This window comes from Lissotriton vulgaris, chromosome 9 (assembly GCF_964263255.1).
Source record: "Lissotriton vulgaris chromosome 9, aLisVul1.2, whole genome shotgun sequence".
NCBI lineage: Eukaryota > Metazoa > Chordata > Amphibia > Caudata > Salamandridae > Lissotriton > Lissotriton vulgaris.
Genome location: NC_141697.1, coordinates 524,324,388 through 524,345,272, shown reverse-complemented (window position 1 = coordinate 524,345,272; position 20,885 = coordinate 524,324,388). Strand labels below are relative to the sequence as shown.

At 49.7% G+C, this 20,885-nt stretch overlaps 1 protein-coding gene across 1 annotated transcript in view; it reads left to right on the top strand.

The window, feature by feature from the left end:
• Positions 1-20,885, top strand: part of LOC147690362 (cytochrome P450 2F2-like) — a 382,599-nt gene that overhangs the window by 35,213 nt on the left and 326,501 nt on the right. Inside the window, exon 3 of the mRNA XM_086938000.1 lies at positions 530-734. Coding sequence (XP_086794126.1) covers positions 558-734 — 177 coding nt within the window. The 5' untranslated portion in view covers positions 530-557. The remainder of the gene's footprint in view (positions 1-529; positions 735-20,885) is intronic.

Sequence of the window (20,885 nt, the reverse complement as noted above, 5' to 3'; positions counted from 1 at the left end):
GGAAAAGCACTTTTGAAAGCCCATCCTGATATGGCGGACGTTGTCTGAGAGACACCGTCACCATATCAGAGCTTTTCCGCCGCGGTTGTAAGCCGACCGCGGCGGAAAAGCTGCGGACGGAAACCAGGACCCACCAGCCATCCTAATGTGGTTTTTCCGCATCCTCGGGGCCGGCGGTGGCTTCCGCCGGCCCCGAGGATGCGGAAAAACCGCAATCATAATCAGCCCCTAAATCTGTAATTGAAGACAGCATAAGGAATTGGAAAATGATGTTTCCTATTATGTTTCTTCCCTTTGACAGAAGGTCTTGGGCACCATAGAATGTTCCAGGTAACCTACTCCTTACCACAAGCCACAATTGAAACTGATGCCTTTTGTGCTGAAGATCAAACTTACAGAAATATTTAGTATATATTTTCAGTGTAACAGAAAGCTTTGTTCTAAGCATGGATTATTTGTTTTTACAATTGGTTTATACTCAATACCTCTGTAGCCAGTTTTTCTAACTGGTACATTTGATGTTTTTCAGGTGAAGAAACAGTCTTCTGCTGTACAATATGGAGCTCTGGGCTGTGCTCACCCTTGTCTTAATTCTACTCCTCTCCTTCAAGATATTATCGAAAGGTCAATGGGGAAAGGGAAAAGGCCACTTCCCCCCAGGACCAACTCCCTTGCCCTTCATAGGCAACTTATTGCAAATCCGTTTAAATGACATGGTCAACTCCCTCATGAAGGTAAATCTCGGTTTCACTACTATGTTTTGTGCAGATGATAAATTATGTAATACATGTGCTACTTTGGCTTGTTTAACTGCGATCAGTGTATAATGTGCCGTGCACAATATATTCAGAAAAATATATGCATGATGAGGGAAATATTCACATTAAACTCATCCACTTGCATTTGCTCTCAGCCGCATTCCATTACATCGTTTTTGTCAACTTTTTAGTTACTGTTTTCTGTGTTGGACAGTTAGAGGAGAATGGAAAGGGGCGACCACTCGGTCCCCCCGAACGTATGGTGGAGTACTCCGATCCCCCCGGGAAGCCATCTTGGGCGGGAGGCGAGTCTCGGCTGGTATGCCCGAAGCGGCGTAGCCGGGGCGCGCTTTGTTCCCGCCCTAGAGTGGGTTGTCCTAGACACTGAAGCCGCCAGCCACGCCCCCGGAGGCGGGCGGAGGCGGGTTTACGCCCGCCCGAAGAAGGATAAAAGGAGCAGCAAGCCAGAGAAGCATCCTCTTGTTCCTGTGCTCTGAAGCTGCACCTCCCCGCTGCACGTGAGCTCGAGACGGGACGAAGAGCCAATTTTGAGCGTTGTAATTTTGTTCTTGTTCTTTCAGATATCTTCGTTGGAGAATGCCGGGCAAGAAGGTCGGAAAGCGGGTCGGTACCGATCAGATGCTCCGCATGCTCGTAAAGGACATGGCCGAGATGAAAAAGCAGATGGCGGCAATGAACGGGGTTGGAGGCCCGAAGCGAGTCGTCGGACCAGCATAGTAGTCCCCAGCGGGAGAGGCAAGAGGTCCAAGAGGGGGACTCCTGGGGGGGAGGCCCCGGTTCCCGATATTCCGATAGAGGAGCCAATCCCGGTTCCGAAGGAGGGGCAACCGATCCCCGTTGTAGTCACCCCCGTGAACGGGGAAGATATGCCTCCTGAGTTGGCTGCACAACTGGCAGCGTGGTTGGGAAAAGATAGTGAGGGCACCACGGTGGATGACGCCAGGGCAGTAATGAGGCAATTGCGGGAATCTAGAGAGGCTGCGAAGGCACCATCTTCTGTTCCCCCACAGGTTCCGGTGGCTGAGACCGCAGCGGGCACGAGTTCGGCAGCGATTACAGCTCCTAGCTCAGGTAAGCGGCTACTGCCGATTGCGGGGAAGGGGTCTGTACCCTCACGAAGGGAGAAAGTGGCCCAGCATGTCCCACTCGAAGTTAAGGAAAAGATTTGGGCTGATAAGTATGTGAACATGTTTTCTTTGCTTACCGACCATTACGAGATCGAACATGTGAAGGGCCAAAAAGAGCTTCTGCATCCGAGTGTTTGGCGCGCCAAAATGGCCGCCTTTAAGGTTGATGAGAACATAGGTAACTGGGGCAGGGCGTTTGGCATATTCACCTCAATTATGGGGGAGCGAAAGCCTGAGTTGTTGCCCGAGTTGCCCATATATCAGACACGTATCATGGAGTATTCTCAATCATACGAGGGCAATCAGTGGTTTTGCTATGACAATGTTTTTAGGAAGGCCAAAGAGCACGACCCAGCTCTGACCTGGGATTGTTATGACTCCATTTCTTGGCAAAAAATGGAGAATTCAGGCATGTTAAAGGTACCATTGTCGGGGGGTAACGGGGGTGAGTCTTCCCGCCAATCCTCTGGGACACCCTTTCGGACGGGTGCAGGTAACGACCATCACTCGAAGTCGAGTGGTAGCGCAGGTAAAAAGGGGATTTGTTGGAATTTTAACAGGGGAAAATGTACAAGGCCCCAGGGGTCATGCAAGTTTAGACACGACTGTGGGGGGTGTGGACAGTCCTCCCATCCCGAGACCATGTGCAGAGCCAAAACGGGTGATAACGGTGGTAGGGGAAGCGCCAAACAGGTCTGAAATAGTCCGAGGGGCGCCTTTACCTACCCCGGTTGATACCATTGCAATGATTCCTTGGCTCAATGAATACCCGGATCATGTCTCCGCTGGGGTGTTGCGAGGCGGGTTTTCGTTTGGTTTCCGCATTCCAGTGGGGGATTTTCAGGGTAATACAAGTTGTAAGAACCAACTGTCGGTCCTGCAGCATACGGCGGTGGTACAGGTAAAGATTGGAAAAGAGGTGACTCGAGGCCGGGTTGCCGGTTCATTCGATTTACCACCGGTTGCTAACTTTGTATGTTCCCCCTTAGGGGTGGTCCTTAAGAAGGACCCGGGTGAGTTTAGGCTAATACATAATTTGTCAGCCCCACGAGGTCTTTCCGTGAATAATGCGATAGACCCGGAAGTGTGTTCGGTGCGGTACGCATCTTTCGATGACGCCGTCGCCATGTTGAATCGCCTGGGGCCCGGGGCGCTGATGGCAAAATCAGACATCGAGTCAGCGTTCCGGTTGCTCCCGGTACACCCAGACGATCAGCGTCTCCTTGGTTTCATGTTTCAGGGTCTCTATTATATGGATAAATGTATGCCAATGGGATGCTCCATATCTTGTGCTTATTTTGAAAAATTCAGTTGTTTTCTGCAATGGGTATTCATGAGAAAGACGGGTTTTCAGCATGTTATGCATTATCTCGATGACTTTCTGTTCCTGGGGGCAGCCGGGGATCCAGAATGTGGACAGGCTTTAAATGAATTTTGTGACTTAATGATTCAGTTTGGTGTGCCACTGGCACCAGGTAAGACTGTGGGTCCCTCAACTTCACTCGAGTTTCTTGGGATAGAGCTGGATTCGGAGGAAGGTTGCTTTCGCTTACCCAAAGAAAAGGTGGTAAAATTTAGGGCCTCCCTTGAAACATGTATTCGAGAGACTAAGGTAAACTTGCATCAATTGCAGCAAACGGTGGGCCAGTTGAATTTTGCCCTTAGAATAATGCCAATGGCCCGCCCCTTTTCCCGCTCGATAGCACAAGCCATGGTCGGTCTTAAGGAGGGACACCACCGCACGAGGCTCTCGGCAGAGATTCGCCAGGACATGCGCATTTGGTTGGCATTCCTGGCGGATTTCAATGGTCGAATTGTCTGGAACAAACCGGCGGTGTCCTCCGAGGAGCTGGGGCTGTGGACAGATTCGGCGGGGAGTATAGGTTTTGGCGCCATATTCGGTACGCAATGGTCGGCTCAAAAATGGCCGTCATGGTGGCACGAGTCCAGGCTGACGAGTAACATTGCTTTTCTCGAACTCTTCCCTATTTTGGTGGCCCTGAAAACATGGCCTGAGGGGTTTCGGGATCACTCTGTGGTGTTCTGGTCTGACAACATGACCGTGGTTGAGTGTATCAATAGTCAGGCAGCACGTTGCAAATGGATTCTGAGACTGCTCAAAGAAATTGTGTTATTGTGTATGCAGTTGAATGTGCTCTTTAGGGCAAGACATGTCCCGGGGGTACTGAACCAAGCGGCTGATGCGCTTTCTCGTTTCCGTATGCAGGCCTTCTGGGGTTTTCTGCCCACAGCGGACCCGGTGGCGGCACCTTTTCCCGAAGCTCTCTGGTCTCTCGGTGCCCCGAACTACAAAACCTCGTGGGAGAGAGTTTAGCACCCAGGACAAGGAAGGCATACGAAGGGGCGTTCCGTTCCTATTGGTCCTTTTTGGGTTCTGCTAGGGGGGAAATGTGGGGCCAGGAAGAGCTTGTCGTAAAATTTTTGCTGTCTTTACATCAGGCAGGCAAGTCAGTAGCTACGGCCCAAAGGCATCGGGCCGCCATTTCCTTTATGGCGAGGGCTCATGGGATCCAGGACCCGACAGCGTCTTTTGTGGTGCAGAAAGCGCTACGTGGGTGGCAACGCCTTGAGGGTCGCAGAGTAGATGAGAGGCACCCGATAGGTCTGGATAGGTTGGCCCTGTTATTATCCGTACTCCCTGCGACATGTTCATCCCAGTATGAGACAGTGTTATTCCGGGCCGCTTTTGCGTTAGCATTCCATGGGGCGATGCGGGTAAGCGAACTGGTGGCAAAGAACAAGCAGGATACGGTGGGGGGACTGTGCCGAGAGCACATTCAGGTTAAGGGGGAGACTATGATTGTCTCGTTTGTCAGGTCTAAGACCGATCAGGGTGCGAGCGGGGACTGCGTAGTCATACATCGGATTCCCGGATCTCCCATGTGCCCCGTTGTTTGCGTAGAGGAATATTTAGCGCAGAGGGCGGCATCATGGGGGGGGACCTTGTTGAGACACGCTGATGCCACCCCACTGACGAGGTTTCAGTTCCAGCGGGTGCTTGCAATGGCAATTTCGACCGCGGGCTTGAACCCCGGCGAGTTTGGGACCCATTCCTTTCGGATAGGGGCTGCTACAGAGGCTACAGCCAGGGGTCTGAGTGTGGAAAAAGTGAAACAATTGGGGCGTTGGTCCTCGAATTGTTACAAAAGGTATGTGCGGTTGCACGTGTTGTGAAGCTGATATCATGTACTCACGCTTCTTGTTTTTGTTTGGTTTACAGTTTCGCAAGCTTACGAGGCGGGGCGGACTGTGCAGTCGACCCGACACCTGGGAACCAGCGGTCAAAAATCACCGGCTGCGGAGAAAGTGGTGTGGGTCGTGGGCCACTCATACGTGAGGCGTGCCGCGGACGTATTCAAAGCAGGTGACATGATTCACACAGCTGGGGAATACGGGTACAGGGTGACCTTCTACGGAAGGGGCGGGCTCTGTATTGACCAGTTTCAATCCTTTTTCGAGGGTTTGTTAGGGCGGACGAGGTCACCGCCATCTATAATCATAGTGCATCTTGGGGGCAATGATTTGGTGACCACTGGTAGACGACTTCTTCTCGAGGCGATCCTATCCACGGTGAGTTGGTTGGCGAGAAGGGTTCCAGGGTGCACAATTGCATGGTCCCATATGATTCCACGTAAGGTGTGGCGGGGGGCGAATTCGGTGTCTGCTATAAATCATTCGGTGAAGAAAGTGAACAACAAATTGGGTAGACTGTTCCGTTCAAGTGCATTGCATTCCATTCCTCATGGTTGTATCAAGGGGGACAGTATGTACCTGGAGGATGGGGTCCATTTGTCCCGGGTGGGGAATGTGTTACTCATAGGAGACCTCGTAACCTGGCTAAAGTGTTTACAGCATGACCTTTAGGTAGGAGTTTTGTGGGGGGTCCGGATAGCCGGTCAACTATCCGGCCTGTGGCGGTAAGGTCATGATCGGTGAGCAGTAATTGGAAGATCCCTATGGGGGGGGCCTCACCCATTACGGATGGGAGCGCCCGGGGGGAGGTGGCCATTGGCCCCTCAACGGGGAGGCGGTCCCTTCTAAGGATGGGACGCCGAAAGGAAAGGGAAGGCGGTCAAGGCCCCTCCCTGGATAGGAGGGGCTACGGGCCCCTCCTGGGAATTTCCCGGGGCCAGGACATCTGCGACGGCAGATGTGGTAAGTTGTGTGGGGTCGGGAGGGGGGTCTACGCTACCTTCTAGACACCTCACACGAGTCCTCGGACGACCATAAAATGGCGTCGAGTTAATTGGGGCCCCCGTCAAGACAAGGGAAATTGGTATGTGCACATGAGGTACAGCCCTCTGTGCGGTCTCCCCTCGCAAGTGAGGGGGTATTTCTGGTTTAGGGATCTGACACCGGTTACGACCTTGCCGTTGGCCCTTAACGTTAGGATGTACAATTTCAAGTTAAGAATGTATTTGTAGGATGTTAGTTTCGGCTAGGAGAACCTTTGTATTAGAAATATGTTAAGGTTAGCCAAAACATCGTAATGTGGAAATGAAATTGTACATGATATGAAACTGTTATTTTAATGTTTTGATTTTGTTTCATATTTTAATAAATACGGCCGGGAGGGTAACTCCCTCCCGCCTTCCAAAAGTTCAGAACTGTTTCCGGTTTCCCATCCTTGGGGATTGTGTTGAGAGGGGGTGACGGGTATCTCAGCCATATGGAAAGGGGCGACCACTCGGTCCCCCCGAACGTATGGTGGGGTACTCCGATCCCCCCGGGAAGCCATCTTGGGCGGGAGGCGAGTCTCGGCTGGTATGCCCGAAGCGGCATAGCCGGGGCGCGCTTTGTTCCCGCCCTAGAGTGGGTTGTCCTAGACACTGAAGCCGCCAGCCACGCCCCCGGAGGCGAGCGGAGGCGGGTTTACGCCCGCTCGAAGAAGGATAAAAGGAGCAGCAAGCCAGAGAAGCATCCTCTTGTTCCTGTGCTCTGAAGCTGCACCTCCCTGCTGCACATGAGCTCGAGACGGGACGAAGAGCCAATTTTGACCCACCCACCAGCCCCTGGAGACAGCAAGTGGTTTGAAATAAAGTTTTGATGTGGTAACTCAATTTCTTACAGGTTGTTGTGATTAAAGTTTTTCAGTATGCAATAAAGTGGATAATTCCTTACAGTATATTTTTTCGAATAAAGTATTTGCACCAGTGTTGATCAGTGATGTTTCAGTAATCATACTTTGAGCATCTGTTGTCTTTTAGTTTCAGTCTTTCTAGTATAATGTTGTATTTATTTTTCGGTCGGGCGGTAAGGTCATGATCGGTGAGCAGTAATTGGAAGATCCCTATGGGGGGGGCGTCACCCATTACGGATGGGAGCGCCCGGGGGGAGGTGGCCATTGGCCCCTCAACGGGGAGGCGGTCCCTTCTAAGGATGGGACGCCGAAAGGAAAGGGAAGGCGGTCAAGGCTCCTCCCTGGATAGGAGGGGCTACAGGCCCCTCCTGGGAATTTCCCGGGCCAGGACATCTGCGACGGCAGATGTGGTAAGTTGTGTGGGGTGGGGAGGGGGGTCTACGCTACCTTCTAGACACCTCACACGAGTCCTCGGACGACCATAAAATGGCGTCGAGTTAATTGGGGCCCCCGTCAAGACAAGGGAAATTGGTATGTGCACATGAGGTACAGCCCTCTGTGCGGTCGCCCCTCGCAAGTGAGGGGGTATTTCTGGTTTAGGGATCTGACACCGGTTACGACCTTGCCGTTGGCCCTTAACGTTAGGATGTACAATTTCAAGTTAAGAATGTATTTGTAGGATGTTAGTTTCGGCTAGGAGAACCTTTGTATTAGAAATATGTTAAGGTTAGCCAAAACATCGTAATGTGGAAATGAAATTGTACATGATATGAAACTGTTATTTTAATGTTTTGATTTTGTTTCATATTTTAATAAATACGGCCGGGAGGGTAACTCCCTCCCGCCTTCCAAAAGTTCAGAACTGTTTCCGGTTTCCCATCCTTGGGGATTGTGCTGAGAGGGGGTGGCGGGTATCTCAGCCATAGACACTGGAGACTCCCTTGCTAACTGTATTAGGCGAGGAACCATGGCTGCTCCCCATCTATTATCTATATGGGGATTGCAAGAAATGCTCCCTCCTTGGGTGGGAAAGTCCCATAGGGCGTCATACCTCCATCAAATTGATCGCATCTGTGTGCGCTGCGACTCAGCAGAAGGGACACAGGATGCAGGAGCACCAGGGGCCATGAAGGAGGCAAAACCGTTAGATGAGAAAGAGGAGCCACAACTGGGAGCTGGAAAACAGGAGTCAGGACCAAGCAGTTGATATGAGGGTGTCCAGTGCACTAGGGACCGCAGTGGACAAAGGTCTACCAGGAAAGACAGAGAGGGCAGGAAGCACAAGGGCCATGACAACTGCAAGAAAAGAAGCTGTAGTGGAGGTGTGGAGGTGCTGGAAACCTTGTGTGGCCCTGCATTGTCTGGTAAATTTTGAGTAACGCAAGACAGCGCAAATCACTGAATGTCTTACTCTTCCCCAGGGATGCCTTCCATGAGTAGTGCTTGGGTGTTGCCACACATACTAACCATGGATTTTGCTGCATTTCCAGATTTTCAATGAGTGGTATACCTGCGAATGTGTCAAAATCCTATGCCTTCTAAGGGGAGGTGTAATGAGGAGAAATATTTTTATTTATCCTTGTTTTTTCCTTTTCCATGCATTCTGCAGCAAACGTTGAATGAGGAAAAAGCCTAAGAAGGCTGTTTTTGTGCATCAAGGTGTAACTTCCTGCATGAAAACAAACCTGCTTGCAACACAGGCATCCTTGCCCCACGATGCAAGGATGTCTGCGCTGTTGCTAGGCAGCACAAAATGAACCAGCTCAAGGAGAGGACAGGAATGAACCATATGATGTTAAATATGGTTTATTCCTGCCCTCTCCCTGTCACGCAATGCAGCACAACAAGATTTCTTGCTCTTCTGTGTGACATTTTGATAAATAAACCTCCAGATAGTCATTTAGTTCATGGCGCAAGTCCCTTAGACCTTCGGATCATTGAAAGTCTTTGTCAGTAGTGTGGTGGAAGCACTTATTTTTTTTAATACATTTTACATACAAACGCCAATGCTGGAGTTTATTTCTGGACCCCAAAAAAGAAATGAACCTATGTGCATGCAGTGTTCTCTATGAGGGTGGCGCCAATGTTGATTTTACGAGCTGACGATTGAGATGCTCCACATGGCAGGCGCCAGCATTGAAAATCTACATTGTGAGGACTGCCCTATCTGGGTGGGCCACCAATGCACTAAAGGTGGTAGTCCTGCAGCTAACCCACCACCGCCAATAATAGTGTGTGAACATAGTTGGAGGGTTCTCCAAAGGCAAAGTGACCACCAATGAACATTTCATTTGATTTGATAACTTTATTTTGTACAGAAGACCATAAAAGTGCAATGAAATATATAAAATATAAAATATATACAGTCACAACAGTAAAATCACAAATACAGTTGAATTAAAAAGGTATGAAACAATGAGTTATCAAAGAATAAGTGTATGGGTAAATATGAGACAATATTTCATTCTAAAAAAAAGGGTTCTTCTCCACCACATGCCATATAAAAAACGGGAAAGAGCAAAAACAATGGGAGGGGCAGTATTGTAGGTTAAAACTCTTAAAACTCTTAAAGCTTGAGCACATTGTCTAAAATCCAGCATTTCCGAATTCTGCTGTATGCGGGGCAGAAGAAAAATATATGTACAATGTTTTCCCTCCAATGGTTGCAAGCAGGGCAATTGGCCTCCATCGAGTGTGACCATCTGGATGTTAGTGCCCCTATCGGTAGGGAACATGCCTCAGTTGAAAATACAGTTTTCTTGTGAATGGGGGCTGTACCATGTCCAAAAACACCTCCGTCCTGGGGCTAATTTTCGTCAATAAAAACTCTGTGGACAGCCTTCCCAAGGAGGTCGAGCAGTGTAGGGTTTTTAGGTTGTATGACCTTACAGCCGCCACTATTTGAGACCTTTGCGTCCTCGCGCAGCTGTCTTCAGGTGCATCCCAAAGTTGTGACATACCAATTTGATGAAAAAAAGCCTTAACATGGGCCAGCCAAGGTATGTTCTTAAGCTGTGGCTGACCCCAGATTGCAGTGAACTCTGCCCTAAAGGATGCAAGCTCTGGCACAGACCAAAGCCTTCTCCAATAGAGCAGAGGTCGTGCAGCTGCCAGCTCGTCGATGGGTTCCAAGCCTATGTCTAGGCGTAGTGGTATGATGGGAGTACTTTGTGGAAGAGCAACCAGGTGGCGCATAAACGCATGTTCAACCTTCGATAGCTCATGTACTTTCATGTGTCCCCAAAGTTCTGCGGCATACAAAGATGCTGGTCTGGCTTGTATTTTGTAAATCTCAAGGGCAGGAGTGACAGGTTTAAAAGTCGAAGCACTGTGGAATCTACCTATGCCTCCCATATTCTGGGCCAGTCTCAAGGATGATTTAGAAATTTGGTGATCCCAAGTGAAATGTTCAGTCAATGTGACCCCCAGGTATAGAAAAGTCTATACACGCTCCAGGGAGGTTCCATTCAGCGTAGGATTTGGGCGAGTATGTCTCGGGGGATTGAAGATCATGAACTTAGTCTTCTCCAAGTTGACCTCCAGCCCCCGTGAGGCACAGAAAGACACAAGCCCGTCCAAAACCCGCTGGATGCCCGTTGATGTCCGCGATAACAATAGGGTGTCATCCGCGAACATCAAGACGGGCACCCTACCAGTGGCCAGGCGAGGAGCATTGTTGTCCCTGACGCCAGAAAGTACATCTATCAGACCATTGACATACAGGCTCAAGAGGGTGGGGGCCAGTACACAGCCCTGGCGTACACCCCAGGTAACGGGGAAACAAGCTGATAATTCCCCGTTCCTTCCACATCTCACCTGTGCATAATTCCCTGTATGGAGCTCCTCCAAGACCGTCCAGAGCCTCTCCCAGGAAACCAGATCAAATGCGGCCCGCAGGTCCACAAAAACAAGGTAGAGGCTGCCACCCTCTATTCTTGCAGTTTTCCAGTATAGGGCCTGGAGTCGGAAGATCTGGTCCATGGTCGAGACCCCTGATCTAAATCCGGCTTGGAGGGTGGTTAAGACTTTATTCTCCTCCATCCAACCCAATAATCTATAGAGTAGGATTCGCCCCATCAGCTTCTGGGTAGTGCCAATTAAGCTAATTGGCCTATAGTTAGATGGAGCAAGTGGACATCCCTTTTTAAAAATTGGAACAATCTCAGCTCCAAGCCAGGTCTAAGGCAATGCCGAACCTTGTAGGACCGCATTGAACAAGACCATCAGGTATGGGGCCCAGATTTTAGGTTGGGAACGAAAAAGATCTCCTGGGAGCCTATCAAGACCGGGAGCTTTATTTTGGGGCAACCTCTAGATTGCCGACTCCACTTCCTTAAGGGAAATAGAATCAAGATTAGGTATTGTAGTCCTCTCTAGGGCACCCACATGTCCCATCCTATCGCCAGGGCCCGAGACCCCCGGCAGTCTATACTCATGCGGGGAGTCTGGGGCCACGGAAGCCACAAGGGCTGGCTGGTTATCCTTGCTCTTACAAATTGGATCCCCGGGACCCAGAACCCCCGGCAATCGATGCTCATGCGGGGGGTCTGGGGTCGTAGAAGTCCCAAAAACGAGGGTAGTGTCTTGATTTTTACAGGGGGGAGCCCCGGAAACCCAGACCCCCGGCAGTCTACGCTCGTGCGGGCGGTCTGTGGCCGTAGGAGCCCCAGGGACCATCATAGTGTCCTGGTTATTACAGAGGGAAACCCCTTGCCCCCAGGCCCCCGACAGTCAATGCTCATGTGGGGGGACCATTGCCATACAAATCCGTGGGGGTAAAGTCGCTCTAGGCAAGTTGTCCCGCCCTTGGCGATCAGGTTTCCCTGACTCAGGACTAGTATAAAGTGACCTAAAATGCGTCTCCCAGACTATGGGAGTGATGTTCGAGACCCCACTATCTCGCTCACCACCCGCCGAGGAGGTAGCAATGGCCCAAAAATTCTTAGAATCTTTTAAGAGAAGTGACTGTCTCATTTCAGCCCATCTAGCTTCCTCCCACTCACTCTTGGCCCTGTTAAGTTCCTTCTTATAAAGCAATCTTGTGGCTTTAATATTAGTGGGGTCCTTGGATTTAATTGCCATGAGGAGGTCTTTCTTGGATTTCTTACAGGCATGGTCATGCCAAGGGTGAGTTTTAATCCTGAGCGGTTTCATCTTGCTGACAAGATAGAACGCATCCCCTAGGCTCACAACTAGCTTCCTGTGAGACTCAATAATTTGCCCATGGGAAGTAGCACTCCCCATATCGCTTATGAGTGGGGTGGCAATCTGATAGATTTCGGCAAGACGACTTGGTGAGTCCACACACGAAGGCCATTTAACCCTTCTCCTATTGTTGGATATAATATAGGAAGGTACTACCATATTATTGCTAGGGACGGGATTGGTTAGGCCAAAAGATCCAGGCTTAAGGGTCAGGACCAACGCATTGTGGTCACTGTCTTGCCTTGGGATGGCCTTAAAATCTTTAAGGCTCTCCCAATGTTTGGCTTCTAGCAAAAGATAATCAATGGTGGAAGTATGGTTGGTTCGGTTGTATGTGAACAAATCCGAACTATCGTTATTGGTCCTTCCATTGCATGCCCGCAGGGACGTTGCAAGGGTCAAAGATTTAATTTGCAATATTAGCGGGGTCCAGGCCCTTACCGGAGCGATCCTTGGGGCAGGAATATGCCAAACCAAATCAACCTCATCCTCATCGCATAGCTCGGGTCCACCCAGAGGCTCGAACTGACAATTAAAATCGCCACCAAGGATTATCGAAGTTACCGAGTCAAGTGTTTGGAGGAAATGGGCGCGCGCTTTAATAGTGCTCGATTCCTTCCCATTCGCGGTGGGCCTTGAGTGAATATTTATAATTGCCATGCGAGATGTATCAATGGTCTTTAATACGACACATTGTATATCGGGTGATTTTGTATCCACACGGGTGACCTGCACACCGAGGTGTGCACCCACCCATATGGATAGGCCGCCAGAAGGACGGCCTTTCCCCCCAGATACTGCATGGATGTCATAGGTGGCAAAACCGGGACTAACACTCTCCTCTAAGGACCAAGTTTCTTGCATCATGCAAATATCACAAGTGGCCATGAAAGAAAGCCACCCTGGATCAGGTAGCTTGCTTTTTAGCCCGGCCACGTTCCATGAAAGGATTCTTATACTTCCTTCCGTGGCCTCTTTTATACATTGCGCACCCCCTTGTTCTAAGAAGAACTCCAGGCCCGATCTCTGCTCTGCACTTGGCCCCTCCCTTATCGCTACATTGGGAGAGGAATTCTCACCAATAATCATTGGTAAGGTCTTCTCCTTGGTTCCTATCTCCTCCTCTAGGTTGGTGCTGTTAGATTGCAGGGAGGCGGTGCCTGTTGAGGTCAGTCAATCAACCTCCTCAAGGACGCTAAACCTATTCCAGTGGGCTAGCAGTGCGTAGGTGGGAATTGTTGGAGAAATACCCTCCCCGAATGACTGCCAGTGGTTAATCCTATTAGGAGGCGGGTAGCAGTTTATAATCGGTTGGGGTCTCCTGTGAGAAGTCAATTTGCGGTTAGGGGTAGGATAGGAGTAGGATAAGTGTAGAGGAAAAATTTGGGTTTCTCTATAGGAAGGGGTTTTACAGATATAGTCCACAGCGGAAGAGTCCCTAAAGTTAATGGTAACGACATCCCCTGCCACTGTTTTAGGGCCCCTTTCAATCCAATCAATTCTACTCACTGCTAGTATTTCCCTCGAGACGTTTGGAGGCAGTGGTCTATTTAAGTCCAACCACTGTACACACTTGTTATATAAGTCTGCCTCATGTTCTCTTTTCCTCCCACTAAGGACCGGGAAACCCACTAGGGCAACTACATATAGTTGTGCTTTCGGGGGTAGATTTATTGATGGCAATTGCCTAGGTGCTGCCTTTAACATGGGAGGTCTTGGTAATTTTGCTGTGTTTTTGTTTCCCACATTTTTGCCCTCTTTGTGGTGGCGTCTAGATTTCCCATCAGGGTCCCCTACGGGAGGAATAGTTTGTCCTAGTGTATTTGTGATTGGCGGGGGGGAGGTGCAGGGTTTACGGATTTTGCGATGATTGGTGCAGGCCCTGAGTTTTGGTTCAATGCAACTGGAGCAGTGGTCTTAACTACTACAGGGCAAGGTGACTTTATAGAAGCTACAGCAGGTGCTGGAGGTGTCAGTTTGCCTTCGGAATTTACTAGCTTCATTGCCCCTAGCATTTTATTATTTAGAATGGAAGTTAGTCTGTCCAGTTTGGAAGCAAGAGGTTTAAAGTGTATGGCGATCGTTTGCTCAAGGCTTGCCTGAAGATCGGCCACCATGTTGGTGACCCAACAGGGTATCCCTGCGGGTGGAACGCGTTTGCAGATGGGGACACCAAATTATGATTGGCCTGCTTCTTTTTACCCGTATTTTTAGGGCAACTATCCTTTTTTGGCTTAGGACCAGTTCTGCCAGATTTAGAAGTTGCCGCAGGAAGAGGGGAGGTCAGGGTACAGGGTTGTGTGTCGTCATTGTTAGTTGGGGACCCGGATAAGACCTGTACCAATTCAACATCTACTGAAGTTTCAGCAGGCACCTGCGCGCAAGGCAGCTCAGCATAGGTAGATGTTAAGTAAGAATCCAGGACCGTTGGATAATGGTAATGGTAATGTAGTTTCTTATATAGCGCACGTATCACCACAAAGGGTATCTCGGCGCTTGCTTTGGGAACCCGTCCTGGTTTTTCCCTGTGGGATAGCCCAGCTGGGCACCCCCAAGGTGAAAGCCAGGCATCCCGCCGCGGGGGCCGTAGTGGAGATTGAGCAAGCTATTGCCCAGAGTTGCAGAGTGTGAACCCCTGATTCAAGTAAGCACCGAAGCGAGAATTATCAGGTCCGTGGACATTTGGGCTCCAAACCCTGCCGCGTTGGGAATTGAACCCTGGTCCCGGGCCGACCTCTGCTTCTGGGTCTGCCTCCTCTAACCGGTGAGCCACACTTCTCCACTTCACACTCCACACTCCAGTTCATAATAACAGAGAAATCCTCAACACGATCTTTGGTGCATGCAGATGGTGGAAAGGATAACCTTCTTTCAGTATGTTCTATTGCATTAGCCACCACCCCTATAGTTTGTTGCAGCATTTTGTCAATGGCCGTCAGTGTAGGCAGGGGCTGCGGTAGTGTGGCCTGAAGTCTGGTATTTGGGCGAGATGCAGGTAGTTGAGACTTCTTGGCTGAGGAGCTCATTTTGCCAAGAAAAGTGTACTCTACTAGCAGCTATGACATGTAATAGGTCCCAGAGTGATCACAGAATGTACTCTTGATCCTGCAGTAGCCCAGTGAATCAATGAGCAGTGGCTAAATGACAAAGTGTTCCTGGTGACAGTACCTTTGTAGCGGGTCCCGGCTGTGATATCGCAGATATGGGGGGTGGCCTGACCCGACCCTAGCCGACCCGGGACGGCCACAGACGGCCCGCCCTCTGCCCGGGCTCAGCCCGGCGTTGCCCGCGGGTGTCCCGCGATGCGGGAGGGGCACCTCTCTCATATGCGCCTCCGGGCGCGGCTGGGTGATGCGGCGGTAAGCGTCCAGGAATCAGGGGACGCTGGGACTTGTGGTTCGGGTTGGCCCCCAATGCTCTCCTCACTCGGCGGCCGCGATATTCCCTGCGGCGGCGGAGGATTGCAAGGGTGCTGGCGTGTCCACGGCAAGCTGCCTCAGAAGGTGACAGTGAGTGGCAGTTGCTTAGACCCCCCGTCCAAAGTCGATCCCCCAATGAACAATAAGCCATACCACACCTTTAAAGAAGGACAGTTTTTGTTGAGGATCTTGTTATTCCAAAGTCATAGCTTATTCTCGATACACCCCTGTCCCTTGCATTGATACTCATCATATAAAGCACTCCACAGCTCTAAGGAGTGGTACAGCCTGCGTCGATCAAATTACATGAATTCCTATAATTCTAAATCTTCGTGACTACACATCAGAAATGGAATGGCAAAAAGAGTTTGCACAGGGTTTTATATTAAAGTAAATTTGTTTTTTTCCCTTAGCGCACATTCAGTAGGCCCTGATGATACCAAGAACATGTGTGTGTTGAAAGAGATTGGACACAGGTCTTGTGTGTTGCTCTTTACTGGTGCATCATGAATTCTGCATGACCCTGACATTTTAGACTGTGATATGTGGGACAGTAAGCAATGTTATCATACTGCATGACCAACATCTCCCGGTTGCTGTGCCTTGTAAACAGTGGACCCAATATGATGCAGTATATACATGATGGACTGGGAGGAATCTGTTCTGTACTCTCTTGGCTCAGTGGTCCCTTCAGCTTCCACTGCAGCAATCCCCTCAAGGCTGTTCATCCCAAGGATGCACTTCAAAATTTTCTCCCAAGGTGTACTTTGGAGTTCTGGGTCAGGGACACCACCAAAGTCCATGCTTTTGCATTCATGATGCTCTTCAATGTCCTACCCTTTTTTTTTATGCATTTCACTTTTGATTGTGTAAAAGGACACTGTGTTCACTGTGGTTACTTTTCCAATCAGCGCATGCACAATTTCTGTGCATTTGAGCATTAACTACCCCAGGAGTAGGGGCTCCTCTTTCATTATTTCTTTCTTTGCTAATACTTTCTTTTTCAAAATGTGTTATCTTCCTAACCCTAACGGGTGGCCAAGGTTTTTTGTTGCAGTTCGGGAAAAGACAGCAGCAGGGGAAAGAAGTCAGGGACTTTTGTGTGCCGCTTCTGCTAAGTTGTATGATCCACACAATTGTCAGTTCTGTGATGGAGTGAAATATTCTCCCAGCAACAGGCTGTGGGACTTGCCTGGGAGTGACAATAACATTTTCTTTACTTGTAACTGTAGCTTTTTGTTTGCCCATGCAACAGCAAAGAACTGTTCTCTGTCCTCTTTTTAAAAGCCACTTCTTGTTGGTGTTGTTTCTGTGAATTTAGTTATTTTTCCCATGTGTCTGTATGAACTCTTCTGGTACGCGTTGCTTGCTGTGATCTTTAGTAAAGAGCTTATCAATTTGAATGCTGTATTTAAAATCGGAGATATTGTGTTCTGGTGCCCTATTAAACCATCATCCAAACAAATACATGATATACATTAATTTAGCAGCATTCACATGCAACAAACTATTTACGATACCGGAAGACAGGATAAACAATCTATTATTGCCTTATATGAGGTGAATCCAGTTTGAAAATACTCATATTGCATTCGGTAGGGTGAATTAAATGTCATGCCTCCTACACTTTAATCCCAGAATAGGATTAACGTGCCTAATGCGGAGAAACAAAAATAGCTATTGTGTTGTGGTTTCAAATTACGGGATGTCTACAAGATTACCATGCCAGGTGCCAATATAAGCTTTCCTCAAATGCCTCCTTTATTGGGTCTCTCTGGCCTAGGCCCCTGTGACATGAAAGCGAGAAGGAAGTATTGTGTTGGAACTAAGACAACAATCCCTCCCAATATATTTTCCAACCCACTTGCAGAACCTGATGATTAGTTTCTTTCTTTCCAGTCGTTAGAGCAGTGGCAACACAATTAGCCACAACCGGCCAACACTGTGTAAGGGGTTTCGATGGGCTGTAATATAAAGCACAACTTCCCTATAAAACCTCACTAACCAGTTTTTGAAGGGGCACTAGAAGCCTGTTGTCGGGTTCTCGATACCAACCACACAGTTGAAACAAATATGCAATCTCATGCATCATAATCTTTATTAATAGGAAAGCTTTTACACACGCGTCTTTTCTTTGCAGGTGCAAACATTCTTAAAGCAGTAATGTAATCTATGAAATACCTTTCGATCTGAAGGATCTCATGATTCACGGATGCTAAAAGATTGGCAAAGGCAATTGGTTTCTCTTTGATGTTGCAATGGATGCACACGGGCATGCTCATATATTATTTCTGCCATATCTGGGTGCAGCCTGCCTCTTTCCATGCCTCCTATTTATGTGCATATTTTGCTTGTGGTGCTGCTGCCATGCTGCACCTGTTCTGAGCAAGTAGGGGACGTTTCGTGCAACTGTTCTGCTAGTAACTGTTTGGGGCATAGAAGCGAGGCTTCAAGTGCCTTTGTCATGAAGTACCTGTTCTGTGCATTTGATAGAAGCTTGCAGTGCTGCTGCCCAGTGCTGCCTGCTCTGGGTATGTGAGGGGAGCTTCCATTACTGCTGCCATTCAGCACCAAATCCGTGTGTACCTCTCTTTTTCTTTTTTTGTAACATCGTTTTTATTGCAGTACCAAAAATTTGCATAGACATTACAGCAATGAATAATAAACCAATACAGCGTGATGCCACACATTTAGAACACTACCATTATTATGCTGCCCGTGCCTCCAACCAGAAAGCCGAGCCGCGTCAATAGTATGTCCATCTCCTGCTTCTTCTCCCACTGTCCGTTTCTCGAAGGCACAGGAGGACGTGGACCGCTTTTAAGTTTTCACCCCTCCCCCTATCAACCCCCCCCCCAACTCCCGCCCCCCCCCATCCCCCGTGGCAGCGCTGCAATGGAATCTTAGAAAAAAGTAAGGTCTGGTGTGTGCAGGAAGGAATTAAACTTTCGCTAAAGGTGTGCTCCTGGTGTGTTAGTGGGGTCAACCATATCCGAGTCCGTGTCTTCTCCTTCCTCCCCCCCAGTACCATCCCGGAGTGCCTGCACTAACATCTCCCACGCTGTTGCCCTCTCCAAGGCTTTCTCATCTGCAGTCCTCCTAGCCACTTGATATCGCAGAGTACTCTCACATGCCGCCCACTTCAGACATTCATTAAACCAACGTTTGTTTGTACGTGGGCCCCACTTTTGACTTCCAGTTCCTGGTTATTTCCCTCTTCGCCAGTATCAATCCCATATCTATGAACCTGCTGGTCGTCTTATTTTTAGGCGTGTGTGGAAACCAGTGTAATACTCCCACTGCTTTGGTGTATTGTATCTCTCTATCTGTGGCGTTGTTCAGTGCCTTTCCGATCTCCTGCCAATACTCCTCCAGTTTAGGGCAATCCCATAGCATATGTCCCAAATCCGCCTCCAGTGCACCGCACCTAGGGCAGGCCGCCTGTTCCACTCCAAAGTACTGTTTCAGTTTCCCTGGTGTAAGGTACGCCCTATGAATAATATAGAAATGTATACGTTGGAATCTGGCGTTCCTCGTGCTCTTCCGCGCCCTCCGCACCAGTTGGCCCCAAGTGGCCTCCGGAATCTCCATTTGGAGGTCCAGTTCCCACTTAGTCTTCAAGGCAGTGAGCGGCTGCAAGGTCTCCCGCAACATCCAGGAATACAGGCAGGTCACTGCCTTAAAGGTTCCCGCCGCCATCATCGTGTATTGGCACGCCATAGAGGTAGCGGGTTCTTGCAGACCGTCGCCCCAGTGTTCTTGCATGGCACCAGTCACTGCCGCGTGCAGCAGATAATCTCCCCTTGGCAGGTCAAAACGCTCCTGTAGCTCTTGGAACGGAAGCAAGGCTCCGTCCTCATAAAGGTCGCCCAACATCTGGACCCCAGCTTCCTCCCATCCCAGCAATCTCGACCAATCTCCACCATGAGGTAGGGCCATGACCATGCCCAGCGGAATCTCCGGAGCATACATTCGACGGATTCCAGCCCGTTTACGCGCCCGGTTCCAGCAGAGCCGAAACGTCTGTTCCTCCATCGTCAGGTCACTGACCAGCAGTTTCTGATGAAGAGTAATATACGCGAGTACATGCCGCGGGGTACCCTCATCTCTGCTGTGTTCCGGGCCTCGATACACCCTCGCGACCTCCTGTGTAAAAGTTTGCAGCTGTGCCGCTAGATAATAGCACTCAAAATCAGGCACTGCCTTGCCTCCCTCATCCTTGGGCCGCAAGAGGGTGTTCAGCGCTATTCGCGGCCGACCCGTGCCCCATATAAATGCTATAATCAGTGATCTCAGACGGCGGAAGATTGAGCCGGGTATCCATATCAGCAGGGTTCTGAAGTAATACAACAGCCAAGGCAGTGCAACCATCTTCAGCAAGGAGATACGACCCGCCAGTGAGAGTGGGAGGGTGGCCCAGAAATCCATACTCCCCTTCAAGGCGTTAATGCAACGGGTGATATTACCATCCAGCATATCTGCAGGCGTATGATACACATAAACCCCCAGATAATGCAGGCAATGAGGTTCCCATCTAAGCTCCTGCGCGGTGAGGGGGCACGGCTCTCCCCGTCTCAACGGGAACAGGCAAGATTTAGTCCAATTGACCTTCAGGCCCGATAACCGCCCGAACAACTCTAGCAAACGCCTCGCTCCCATCAATTCCTCCTCCGCATCCGCCAAAAACATCAACAGGTCGTCCGCGTACAGCGAGATGGCGTGTGGTCTGGCTCTATAAACCAGTCCCTTATAATAGCGTCCAGACCTGGCTTCCGCTGCAAACGGTTCCATCGCCAACGCGAACAATAGGGGGGAAAGTGAGCATCCCTGCCTAGTGCCGCGTCGCACCGGATATGGGCTCGAGATCAGCGATCCCACTCGAACCCTCGCCGTGGCTTCAGTATACAGGACTTTGGTCCAACCGATATAGCCCTCCCCTAGTCCGAAACGCCTCATCACTCCATATAAATACTCCCACTCCAGGCTATCGAAAGCTTTCTCGATGTCTATTGAGAACACTAAGGGAGTAGCCTCCTCCGGCAACCGAGCTCCCAGCAATCTAGTCAGTCTGCGGATATTGTGGGTGGTATTTCGCGTTGGAATGAAGCCGGACTGATCACGATGGATCAGGCCTGTCATGTGGGTTAACAATCTATTAGCCAGGATTTTACTCAGGATCTTGTAGTCCGTCGTGAGCATTGATAATGGGCGATAGGAGGAGGGGGCATCACTCGCTCTACCAGGCTTCAACAAA